Here is a 12597-nt window from a genome sequence, read left to right as displayed (position 1 = left end):
CTTTTACCTTTCTTATGGACTATTGTGGTGGCTTCTACAGTGTTTTGTGTGGAGGTTTTTAAATCTCTGATCTCTCGCATGTCCTAGTCACTTCTGTGCATCGATTTCAAATTGATCTGCCTAAAGCACACCTCAGACTATATCTGCTCCCAGCCCCAAAACCTTCAAAGGTTCTCCATTGTTTACTGTAGCAAGAACAAACTTTTTGCCCAGATAATTAAGACTATCTACAAAATAGCCACAACCTTTTTTCCCAGGGCTTTTCTTTTAATCTAGCTATTCTCAAACTTTTTGATCTGGACCCCTTTACACTCACAAATATCTTTGAGGATTCCAAAGAGCTTTTGTTTATAGGGGTCATTTCTATTGCATATCGGATAATAAAATTTAATTTTAAGCATTTTTAAAATTTAAAACATTTTGATATTTATTCATTTAAAAATAAAGTGCATTACCTATTACCACAATAACACATTTTATTTTGAAAAATAGCTATAATTTTGCTATTTTGAGAAGGGCTTGTTTTGCAGTTTAATGCATGACTTAATAAAATGGATTCTCATATCTGCATCTGCATTTAATATGTTGTGATATCAGATATCATGGAGTCTCTGGGAAACTCCACTATATACTTGTGAAAGACTGAGAATTAAAAAGCAAATAATATTTTAGTATTATAATAAAAATTGTGTTGACCTCACAGTCCCCCTCCAAGGGAACCACCTTGAAAACTACTGACATAATATTCCAGTATCGGTATCTAACCCACCGAGCTATATGGTTTATTTTAACTTATCGATTTAAATAAGTCTGATAGTTTTGTAAAGTGATACTACTATTGCTGAGAGAGGTTTCTTTTCTTTTTTTGTCTTGTTTTTTTTTTTGCATTTTTAATTAAGTAATTAAGAGTGCATCTCTTACAATCCATGAGAGAAATATTTGGGTTTTATAACTATTATTACACAAAAATGAATTTTCTAACCAAGATTATACATTATTACATTTCCATTATGCAAAATGTTCATGGGCACTGAATGCGTAAAGATAATGCAGTTTTGAATCTTCCTCATCAGGTATTTTAGGACTTCTGTAGTTCAGAGTTAGGACTGCCATCTTGGATTTGCATTTTAAGCCATCACTTTGGCTTGCATTAGCTTACTTCTGTCCATAAAAGTTAGTGCCGTGTTTGTGAAATGGAATGTTTTCATGGCCGTTCTTGTGCTTCCAGAGAGCCAGTCACGTTACACACAGGAGACTTAGAAGATCCGTCTAGTTGCTTCACATTCCCATCTACAGGTGAGTTTTCAATGAAAACACAGAAACAGGGCCTCTAAAAACCCTTCAGGGGTTCCTCATTTCCACGAGAGTAAAAGCTAACATAGTCGCAGTTGCCTATAAGTCCCCATTGACCCTATGGTCTTGTTTCCTACTGTGCCACCTTTCTTCACTTAGATCATCCACCCTTAGATTGTTCCTTGAACATTCCAGGCAGTGCCATATCAAGGCCTTTACACCCACTGTTCCCTCCACATTGCTAACCCCCTCACCTCATTTAAAGCCTTTGCTTAGGTGTCACTTTCCTGGTGAGACTTACTCTCACACCGTTACTTAAAAACGGTAACTCTTCCACACTCCCAGTTTCCTTTACCATTTTCCTTTTTTTTCCCTAATTATATTTACCTTTTAATATACTATGTAACTTATTAATCTGTGTTGTTCATTGTGTGTCAGCTCCTAATAGACAGAATGCAAAAAGGCAGATGTCTTTAAGTGTTTGGTTCTCTGATATATCCCAGGTACTTACAACCTTCCTGATATAGAGCAGGTGCTCAATAAATATTTACAGAATGGATGAAAGGAAAAGGAAAAGAATTGAAGCAGATGGTTCTCCATATAATTTCCAAAGACTTATAGACAATATGCTCTCTATAAAAACAATGAGGTCAAGGATGAGATTGAGAGATAACAGAATCTGTTGAAAAGCAAATTAGCGTAAACTGAAAGACTAAAAATGAAAGATAAAAATAAAAATGTTACAAAGGAAAGATTTATAAAAATAAAAATTAGGTTAGGCATGATTTAAATCATAGTCAGTGACATGATGGACTCTCTGGAGAAATTTACCCAAAAAGAATTTTTAAAACTAAGAAAGATGAAAAATAATTATAGAGAATATGTTAGATTTGGGAGGCAAGGACAAAACAACAAACACATAATTGGTCTTTCTATGAAAGAGAACAAAATAAATGGGAGAAAAAACAAAACCATGAACAGATGGTTAAACAACAAAAGTTTAGCAATAAATCTGGCCAGTAATAATATAAATAGGGAAAATTGAGATGTGAGATGAAATAGATAGGAGAAAGATAAGTTGCCAAATTTTCTTTTATAAAAGAATGTCAATATATGTGAATATCTAAAATCTAAACATAATATCCTTAAAGTAAATACAAACTCTTAATTTTTAAGTAATTTTTAACTTGTGAGGAACTTTTAAGAACTAATATTTGAAGAAAAGAACACCTATTTGAAGTTAAGGAATTCTTTCTGGTTTACTTCTGTGTTTTTATTGTTTAATGATTATGCAAGAGAATACAGGATATATCCTTGTCTTATTAGATTAATATAAATGAGTGCTTTTACCTTTTTTCATACATCGTGAGTACCTTAGAACATGTTGACTCCATTCACTATCCTTCCAATTTACATACAATTGTTGTCACATATTTAATTATAAATGTAAATACCACAATGGATTATTTGCATTGTTTCATATGGTTAATATTAATGTAGATATACCCACATATTTACACTTTACTTTCTATCTATGTCATTTTACTTATGCCTTTAATGTTTAATGTAAGTCTGCTGGTGACATGTTCTCTCAGTTTCTGTTTTTCTGTACCTGTCTTTATTTTATGCTCATTTTTGAAGAGTATTTTTTACTGAATATAGAATTCTAGGTTTGACATTTTTCCTTCACTTTGAAAATACTCCATTGTTTTCTGGCTTCCACGGTTTCTACTAAGACAGCTCTAAATTTAATCATTGCTCATGTAAATGCAATCTGCCTTGTTTTGCCCTTCTGGCAACTTTCAGATTGTTTCTGTCTTTGGTTTGGCTTGTTGTTTTGCAGCAGTTTTTATCGATATGTCCAATTCTGATTTTCTTTATATGAGAAGAACCTGTTTGGGGTTCGGAATGATGCTGCTTGAATCTGTGGTAGTCTATACCTGCATGATCCAGACCTTGTGGATCTATATCTAATATCTATATTTTTTCAGTTGGTTTTCCACCACATCATTTTGTTTTCTCATATGCCTGGTTATTTTTGTTGTATGACAGACATATGAAAAAGTGTACAGATGGTTTGAGGCTTACCATGAGATTACCTTCCTCAGGGGAGCATTCATGCTCACTTGTGGTAGACCACTACGGACACCAGCAGTCTCAGCTCAATTTATTCCAATCAGGAATTAAGCTGGACTTCAGGTCCCCAAGAGCAGGTCTTCTTCCTGTTCATCTTTATTTCTAAGACATAGCCCATTTCAGTGCAGATCCCCTTTCAGTTCCAACCCAAAGCCTTAGGTATTTACCAGAACATTCTTTCCTCTCCCCCGCAATGACTGGGAACATTTCCTCATGAAAGTTTGACTTTTTGAGAGGTGTAGTGTACTATTTTTAATTAATTCTATCCTATTACTTTTGTTCTTGCAAAATTTTAGTAAGTCCATCTGTGAAGAATTCAGCTTCTCGTTCATTCCATTCTTCTCCTAAGAAGTCTCCAGTTCACTCACTCTTAACTAGTTCGGCTGAAGATTCAATAGGTTCCACATCACAGTATAGATCCACCAAACCCGTTCATTCACCTGATTCTGTTAAAGGTAAGAATGCTCTGATATCACTGATGAGATTAATTGATTTCCTACTCTGATGAATTAAAAGTTCAGAATAAGATTTTATGTATAGTTCTTATATGCAAGTTCTAACTAATGTTATGTAACTTTAGGGGGTCCGATTTAAATAGAATAGCTATTATGTAAACACACACACACCTTAGTAAATATACATAGATATTATATGTAAATTAGCTCTTTGTCATGAATAATGAAATTTTATTCTCTATTATAAGATTTTTGGTCTTCTTTTAAATACTGTGAGAAACTTCTATTTATGTTCTCTAAAATCATGACTCTCTTCAAAGTCTCTGCCTTTGTAAGTGCAAGTATTTATCATACAAACTTATCAAAATGTTCTCATTTTTAAATTTTAAGTTTATTTGTTTTTTGCTAAGACAGATGGGAAACATGGTTTGATTTAGAATTAATGTCTGATAAATAAGTGGATGTTAAATATATAAATGTTGAATTGAACTCGAAATGTTTTTCATATGTGACAGTGACTCAAACAGCCCCAGTGCTCTAGGACATCATTCCTTTTGATAGGGGGTAAACCAGGCAAGTTGTTGCATCAGGGACTAAGATCAAAATTAAAAGCTTGAGATTGCCAATTAAGTATTTTTTTAGAGATTGACAAACCTTAGGATACTTATTAGAGAATAGCTTACATGCTTCTAGCTCCTCTTCAGTTGCTACTGCCACATTTATTTTAGGCTCACTGCAACCATGTCGCATCCATACTGCCCTCTCCCATGGTATACCATCTTCATTCAGGTGACAGCAGCTAAAATGGGCACTCGTCCTCACACACATTCAAGAGTGTTGCCAGTGTCAGTGTTAAATCTTGCTCTTCCAAACCCTGAGTTCATGGAACTACTCAGGTTTGGCATGAAAAGCTGTCATTTATAATGCAGAATGTACCATTAAACTTAAAGCATCCCTCTCACTCATCTTATTTAATGCTATGTAGTTAAATAATAGTAAATCAGATTGGTTTGAAACAAAATCAAATAAGCTAGTATAGCAATATTTAGACAAGACACTTTATTTTAAAATAGTATTTTATGTTTCCATTATTTTAAAGGAAAGGTTGTTTAACCTGTAATTGGAAAATTTCTAAAAAATATATTAAATAGATTTTTAATATCACATCTAAGCAATTTTCTAATAGCTTCACAGTCTCAGCCAATAGAAACAACAGGAAAAACATGCAGGAAGCTTCAGAACAGACTGGAAAGCTTGCAAACTCTGGTAGAAGATTTACAGATGAAGAACCAAGGTACAGTTTGCATTTTGGCGAGATCTTCTTTGCTCAAAAGAATATTCACCTCCCCTTCAGATTAAGCCTCCCACTGCAAAGGATTTTTAATAAGCAGTTCAGAAACCTTAGCCAAAATGCAAGGGTCTTAACCATGACTAAGCCCTGGATTAATTGTGTGACCTTAGGCAGGTCGCTTTAGCCCTGCTGCACTGTGGACAAGCACTTAATCGACCACTGTCGATAGCCAGCAAACTAAATAATGGGATTCAGCCTTACACAGGATTTTAATCAACATGGGCTACAAGAGACTCTGCCACCCAATGAATCATTAAATAAAAAGATAAACTACTGTAAATATACTAAAGCCATTTGAATGAGAAACTATTGTACTTTGCAGATGATAGGCAACTTTGGGGCATGAATTCTAAGTGAGTGCTCTCATGGATATGGGAGATATGGATATGTTCTCATGGGTTTGGGAGGGCTGTCATGTTTTATGCTTTTCTGAAATAAATTCATGAATCCAGGAGCCTTTGTCAGAGAGAAATTAATTTTGGAGTATATATGTTATTCCATCTTTCCATTTCTAGAGAATATAAATTGCTAGATGAAGGATAAATATTTTTCTAAGAACAGCTTCTTATAAAATAATTAGTTGTACAAATGCACAAAAGTCTGTTTACAAAAGTATTTCCTATAGCATTGTTTATAAATGAAAATATGAAAGCATCTTTTAAAAATTTATGTACTAACATGATGATACATCTATAGAATGGAATACTTTGCTGTCATAACAAAACATTAGCTGAACTGGAAACATGTTGACATTTTGTCAAGTGAATAAAGCAAGCTATAGAACAATTTTTACCACATTTTCATTATGTAAAGAAGAAAGCTTGTGTGTGTGTGTGTGCATGCGTATTCACCAAACTGCTTACAGTGATGACCTCTGAGGTGGGGTTTCAGCAGATGGAGGAAACGGAGACAAAGACTGTCTTTTATCTCTCTTTGTACACTTTTGAGGTGTTCAAATTATTTACAATTAGTATATATTCTATAATAATAATTATTGTGCTCATTTAAAACAACTGAAAGAGTAAAGATTTTTCCTTAGCTCTGTTCCATAACATCAGTCTTTTCAAATATCTACAACTTTGCAATTTTTAAGAACTTCTGTTCAGAATGTATCTTATTCTATAGTAGCAAGCTGGCCTTTTAAGAAGTACATAATAGAATTAAAGCTATTCTAACTTTGTTTTATCGACATTTTCAGCAATGTCTTCAATGATCAGAAATCAAGAAAAGAGGATACAGAAAGTGAAAGACCAGGAAAAAATGTTACTCAAATGATACGTTGCTTGCCTGTCGACAGAGGGATGATGCCCAGTTAATTGTGGTATTACTTATAAGTAGTGCCCTGTGAACTTTTTCCTTTTTATGTGAAAATTTAATAAAAGATACCCTGTCCTGTAAACTTTATTTTGAAATAAACTATTTTTGAATACTCTCACAGTAGAACTTCGAGCAGTACTAGCTAGATGTGAAAGTATTCATAACTTACAAGGTATTAATTTGTGCTACTTACTAGTGTATTGGAATAATTATTTTTTTTAATTATCTTTACTGGTGCCAAGGCAATAGTTGGTCTTTATTTCCACCCCCACCCCCCAGCTAAAAAAAAACTTTCACATGAAAGATGCCTGGAACAGAAGGACAAACTCCAACATACTGACAGGGATTCCTTTTATGACCCTGAACTCACTGTTTGTTCTGTCAATATCAATGAATGTAATCAGGTAACAAAACATTGGAGCTCCTAATCAAAACTTTTGGGAAAGTTTCTCTTTTACGTATTAATAACTATAAAGAAAGAAAGAAAATATGTTATTCTTCAGTCAGTGGGTAACTTCTACAGATTGAATGGAATCAGTTTTCCTTAATTAGATTTTAATAAATTAGGAGGTTTTGTATGTGGAGTGTTTTCTAACACCAATAACCAATTCTCTGTGGACACCAACTATTGGTCAATTCAGTTTTGACACTAGTCAGATTCTACAGATTTAAGTGTTCAATCTCACAAGACTGCCCCTCACTTCAGATGCCAACCACAGGTCCCAGGTCACCTGTACTTTTTGACTGACAGGTTATAAATTGAGGGGTCTCAGAACCTCCTCCTGATTTCAGTAATTTGCTAGAATAGGTCACAGAACTCAGGAAAGTGCTTTAGTTACTGGTTTATTACAAAAGAAACTACTCAGGAACAGCCAGATGTAGGAGATGCATAGGGCAATGTACGGTGTTCAGGTGCATGACACATCCATGCCCTCTCAGGGTATGCCACCGTCTCAGCACCTTGATGTGTTCACCAGCCCCAAAGCTCATTAAATTCCATCATTACTGTCATACATCTCTTAACAACACGGATACGTTCTGAGAAATGCATTGTTAGGTGATTTTGTCATTGCACAGACATCATAGAGTGCACTTACACAAATCTAGATGGTAGAGCCTATTGCTCCTAGGCTCCAAACCTGTACAGTGTGTTACTGCACTGAATACTGTAGGCAGTTGTAACAGTGGTATCTGTGTATCTAAACATATCTAAACATAGAAAAGGTATAGTAAAAATACAGTATAAAAGATTTTCTTTTAATGGTACACCTGTATAGGGCACTTAGCATGAGTGAAGCTTGCAGGACTGCATCTTGTGGGTGAGTCGGTGAGTGGTGAGTGAGTGTGAAGGCCCAGGACATGACTGGACACTACTGTAGACTTTATAAACACTGTACACTAAATTTATAAAACAACATGGGGTTAAATCAAGCACAAGAGAAAATGATGCAATCAAGAGACAGTAAACACGAGATGTGGCTGCTGCCAGTATAACACAGTATACTGTTTCACGGCAAACTTTTTTTGTTAAGTAAAGAGTACACTCTAAAATAACAAAAGTATAGTATAGCAAACACATAAACCAGTAACAGTTTATTATTATCAACTATTATGCACTGTGCATAATTGTAGGTGCTATACTTTTATATGACTGGCAGCACAGTAAGTTTATTCATACCAGCTTCATCACAAACACGTGACTAATATGTTGTGCTGCGATGTTGAGATGCTACCGCATCACTAGGTGATGGGACTTTTCAACTCTATTATAACCTTATGCAGTTCTTGTTCTATCATTGACCAAATCATCATTCTTGGGCACACGACTGTATTTAAGAGTTTTTTTAGGGCTTAATCCTGTCCCCTTTCTTTCCCAGAGACTGGTGGATGGAGTTGAAAGTTCCAGTCCTCTAATCACTTGGTCTTTCTGGTGACCAGCTTTTTTGGGGCTATCCAGGGGCCCCACCCTAAATCACCTCATTCGCATAAACTCAGGTGTGATCTGAAGGGCCTCATTATGTATAACAAAAGACACTCCTATCTCAAGAAATTCCAAGGGTTTGAGGAGCTCTGTCAGAAACCTGGGACAAAGACCAAATATACCATAATATAGTATGTGAACCAAATAAGACAATAAGAACGTATACAAAAATGTTTCAGTTGTGCCAAAGGCAATAGAGACAATGTGGCAGAAGGCTAGCTGTCCAAAAGAGCCTACAGTTCCATTCCATAGCACAGATGTCACTAAGAAACAGCTGCTCAGCTGGAGGCTCTCCCAGCCCCACCTCCCCTCCATCTAGGTGTGGCCGCCTGACCAGTTCTCATTAATGGCATGTGGACAGAGCAATATATGGCACTTTCTGGCCAAGTTTTAGTAAACAGTTGTGATTTTCCCTCACTTTACTCTTCTTCCATGGGCTGGTTACAGAAGACAGTGAGTCACAGGACAGAAGGAGCCTAGGTGACATTCTCTGCAAGGGGAAGAGCTGCCCTTCTACCAGGGGTCTCCATGGCTGACTGTTTAGTAAAAAACAACTGTTGTTGCAGCCTTCTTAATATGTGCGGAGTCTGTGACAGGAGTTAAAGTTAGCCCTTACCAGTACCGATAATAAACTAGGGCATACAGACTCCCACAGTAAAATCCTTTTTTCTCTTCTCTATGACAGTATTAGCACTCTATGCACATCCAATTTTAAATAACAATTTTAAATGTATAAAGTTTAATATATTAATGATAAAATGGCTAGTGATAGAACTCTAAAAAGATTTTTATTGCAAATTGTTTTACCTTTAAAATTTTATCTAATAGAAATGCTTGGGCATTCTGGGCTGTAATACTAAATGCCTTATGAATACCCCACTGGTAGAATATTAAATTCATTATGAAGTATATAAGAGGTATGCATGAATTTAACATAATAATGCTGAGCTAAGAAGTATCAAATAGTTTTTTAAAGCACTTTCTAACTGTCTTCAGTTGGCTTTAAGCTTTTTTTTTCAGCAAAGACCATCTGTAATCAAAATTAAACAATGTTTTACCAAAAAATGCTACACTTATTAAAAGTTGTTTTAACATATAAGAATTCATTTTCAAGTGTAGGCATGCATAATACCCTCCACAGGTACAGTTTTAAAAGAAAGATTCTAAAACTTTGTCTCCAAAGGGAGAAGAAAAACAGACTTCTCTGCCTCTTGATGTTTGCTTGCTTCTGTATCTTATTAATGGAAGAAAATATTAGTATTTTATTTATATCTAAGCTATTGTTACTAGGATTTAGACAAAAAAAAAAATCCAGACATTTAATAAAGATATTAAAACCCAGGCTTTATTTTTTTAGTTATAATAGCAAAGTTCAAGTGTTTCTTTTCAGAGCAAAGATTCACTTCTCTATCACTGTCCTGTTATAATTTGGTTACCCAAGATAGCTACTGCTATGAAAGGAGAGAAAAGAGGGTGAAACAGTTGCTATGGGACAGCTCATCTGTCGGGGTCTGTGTGGTGGGCAGAGATGGTCCTACAAAGGCCCCAGGAATAAATGATGGGTGTGTTGCTCCCTGCAGTCAGGTGTATGTACCTGTACCTCTCAGCTCCCTAGAGCTTTCATTCAGGCCTCCTGGCTAAGCCCCATTCCTGTTCCCTTTCCTCGTAGGCTGCTCCCAGTGGTGGACTCTGCTGAGGCCTCTTGTTTCTATACCAGCCTTTGATCACAAGACAAAGACATACTTGCTACCTTCAAAACATACCAGGCAGGTAAAATCAAGCCAAAAATATTGGGAAGTCTTAATGAATTACCTCATATCCTCGCTAATCACATCTAGTGACCAGATATCACAATTCATATGGTGTTATCTGTTTTTAAACGTAAAGTGTCCATGTAGTAAAGAGCGTTTCTCCAGCTGTACCAATAGGAAAACAGCTTTTTGAATGTAGCTTGTCTGACTTCCTTGATTTAAGATCACCCAAAGGCTCAAACTTGAACCCTGTGTAGCTAGTTATTTTTTATGCTTCCTGACCAGGCCACACCTGAAGCTTAACCAAGTCACTCCCCAAGAGGACTAAGCCCTAAAATAATGATGGATCAGCCTAAATCCATCCATCAGTGCCACAGGAAAAACAGCCCATGCTCACTGGAAGCATTATCTATGTATATATATTTCTGCGCATTAGACACAAGCCACTAGCAAATTTGAAAAAACTCTGATGGCTAAATTCGGAGTTATACATGCTTTATTTTAAATTATTCACTGTGCTCCATTACCTTAGCCTCTTCCGCATTCTGCAATGGCCTCTTCAATACTTTGCAAACTGAATCAGTGAATCCCCCAGGACTTGTGAACCACTTTATCCTCATAGCCGGTCTCTAATAACCTATTGCTGCATTCTTCCCAGCGAGTAACTTTCCCATTCTCTACCACCACAAATTTCCATTCCACCATTGTATCTGCTGGCAGGTACACAGAACGAGACCAGAACCCATCCTTGCTATACTGAAGGGGGATGTAACTCTTCCATCTCCCAAGCCTCTCATGGTCCCCAGTTACTGCAATGAATTGCACACCAGTGCTTGTGATATAATGGACCTGGAACCTGACACTAACTTGCTGAGACTCTGAAGACATAGCTACTACGCTTTTTGTTTTAACATCCACTTCCTGACTTCTTGCTTCCACAAGAGTGCTTCTGCCATAGTCCAGTCCCTGGTTTGGGTTTAATGTTGGAGACTCAGGACTGCCACTCAAACCAATATCTCCCCAAGATGAGTGCCTGGACACCATTTCCCAGTCCTCCTGGTCAGCCATGTCCTGACTGTCCAACTGTGCACGGCTCACTTCTTCTTTAACTCTGTCTATGAGCAGGTTGCTAGAAGGCAACTTCCCTACAAAATATGGAGCTGCTTTAGCAGGTGTGTCTTGTCTTTTATGGAATCTTATATGAGATTCACAGCTTTCATTCCTTGAAACTTCAGAGTAACTCTTAGAGTTTCCAGTTGCAGATGTAGCTAGAGATTCTTTGTCTGGAAACCACCCAGAAGGAACATGCTCTCTTGAACTGCCACAGTCACCACCTTCTCCAGAAGGACTCTGTAGTCTCCATGCTGCTTCATGCGCATTACCAGGACCGCTGGGCTCTGAAACCAAACATCCATTGCTTTCTTGAAGATACTCTAAAAAAAAAAAAAAAAAAATGTAATAGGCAGTTCTCATGAGGAAAAAGGCTGAGAAAATAAGTTTAGTCATTGAGGGCTTTACCACTAATCTATCTGCAGTTCACAAAATCTATCCCTACTAAAAGCAAGTACTTAATTACCTAGTTCAGACACTAACTGAACCAATACCGTGCTCTAAGACTATATACATGTATATCCAACAATAAAAGGCACATCCAGGAGTGTCAATGACATGGCAAGTTGTAGAGGCAGATGTCATAGTCCTCAATCCCTGAAGTCCAAGCAATACTTGGCATGCAACCAAGTCAAGTTGTTTGGCTTCTGTGATTAAAAAAATGTTACATAGCCTGCGGTACAAAGGGCTGCACAACTACCCTAGGAAGCAGCAAACTACACACAGATGCCGGCAGACCAGCAGTACTGTCACTGTGGGAGAACAGGAAGTCCTGCAGTGCATCACTGGGCAAGAATTGAGGGGAGGGCTGGTTTCCCCCTGCCAGTCCCATATGCATCAGGAAGCTCTTCAACAAACTATAGACTTCTTACATCCCCGCCCACTGTACACTTTAAAAAAAAAATTCTTAAAAGTGCATAATCCAGTTCTCCAAAGACTCACTTTCCTTCTTGACCACTTCAATAAGTGTAAATTGCTCCCTATAAGATCAAAATCTCCCATATCATACAATGAGCACAGACGGGGGTTTTTTTTGTATGTGTGTGGGGGGTGGCGGTGGGTGGGAGAGAGAAGTCGGTCTTTAATTTTTTCTCTTTAATGGTGGTGTCAGAATTGAGACGTAAATATTACTCAGAATTCCCAATCTTTCAACCTAAAACATGAGGCTGGCTTTCAGATAGAGATAAATGAGCTCTCTGGTCA

General features: G+C 36.7%; 2 protein-coding genes across 2 annotated transcripts in view; one reads left to right on the top strand and one right to left on the bottom strand.

Moving 5' to 3' along the window:
• CCDC158 (coiled-coil domain containing 158) overlaps positions 1-6727 on the top strand; it is an 85257-nt gene extending 78530 nt beyond the window's left edge. The window contains exons 22-25 of the mRNA XM_023530854.1: positions 1229-1296; positions 3726-3884; positions 5071-5178; positions 6434-6727. Coding sequence (XP_023386622.1) covers positions 1229-1296; positions 3726-3884; positions 5071-5178; positions 6434-6510 — 412 coding nt within the window. The 3' untranslated portion in view covers positions 6511-6727. The remainder of the gene's footprint in view (positions 1-1228; positions 1297-3725; positions 3885-5070; positions 5179-6433) is intronic.
• Positions 6728-9856: 3129 nt separating this feature from the next.
• On the bottom strand, positions 9857-11805 carry STBD1 (starch binding domain 1). Its single transcript, XM_023530880.1, has one exon. It carries the CDS (start codon positions 11788-11790, stop codon positions 10864-10866), a length of 927 nt encoding a protein of 308 aa, XP_023386648.1. The 5' UTR covers positions 11791-11805; the 3' UTR covers positions 9857-10863.
• Positions 11806-12597: the final 792 nt, after the last annotated feature.

Source organism: Pteropus vampyrus, unplaced genomic scaffold (genome assembly GCF_000151845.1).
Source record: "Pteropus vampyrus isolate Shadow unplaced genomic scaffold, Pvam_2.0 Scaffold56, whole genome shotgun sequence".
NCBI lineage: Eukaryota > Metazoa > Chordata > Mammalia > Chiroptera > Pteropodidae > Pteropus > Pteropus vampyrus.
Note: the sequence above shows the minus strand (reverse complement) of the source record. Positions and strands in the feature narration are given on the sequence as shown.

Excerpts from the sequence above, each read along its gene's own strand:
- STBD1 (XM_023530880.1), bottom strand. The coding sequence starts at position 11,790 with ATGACTAAACTTATTTTCTCAGCCTTTTTCCTCATGAGAACTGCCTAT.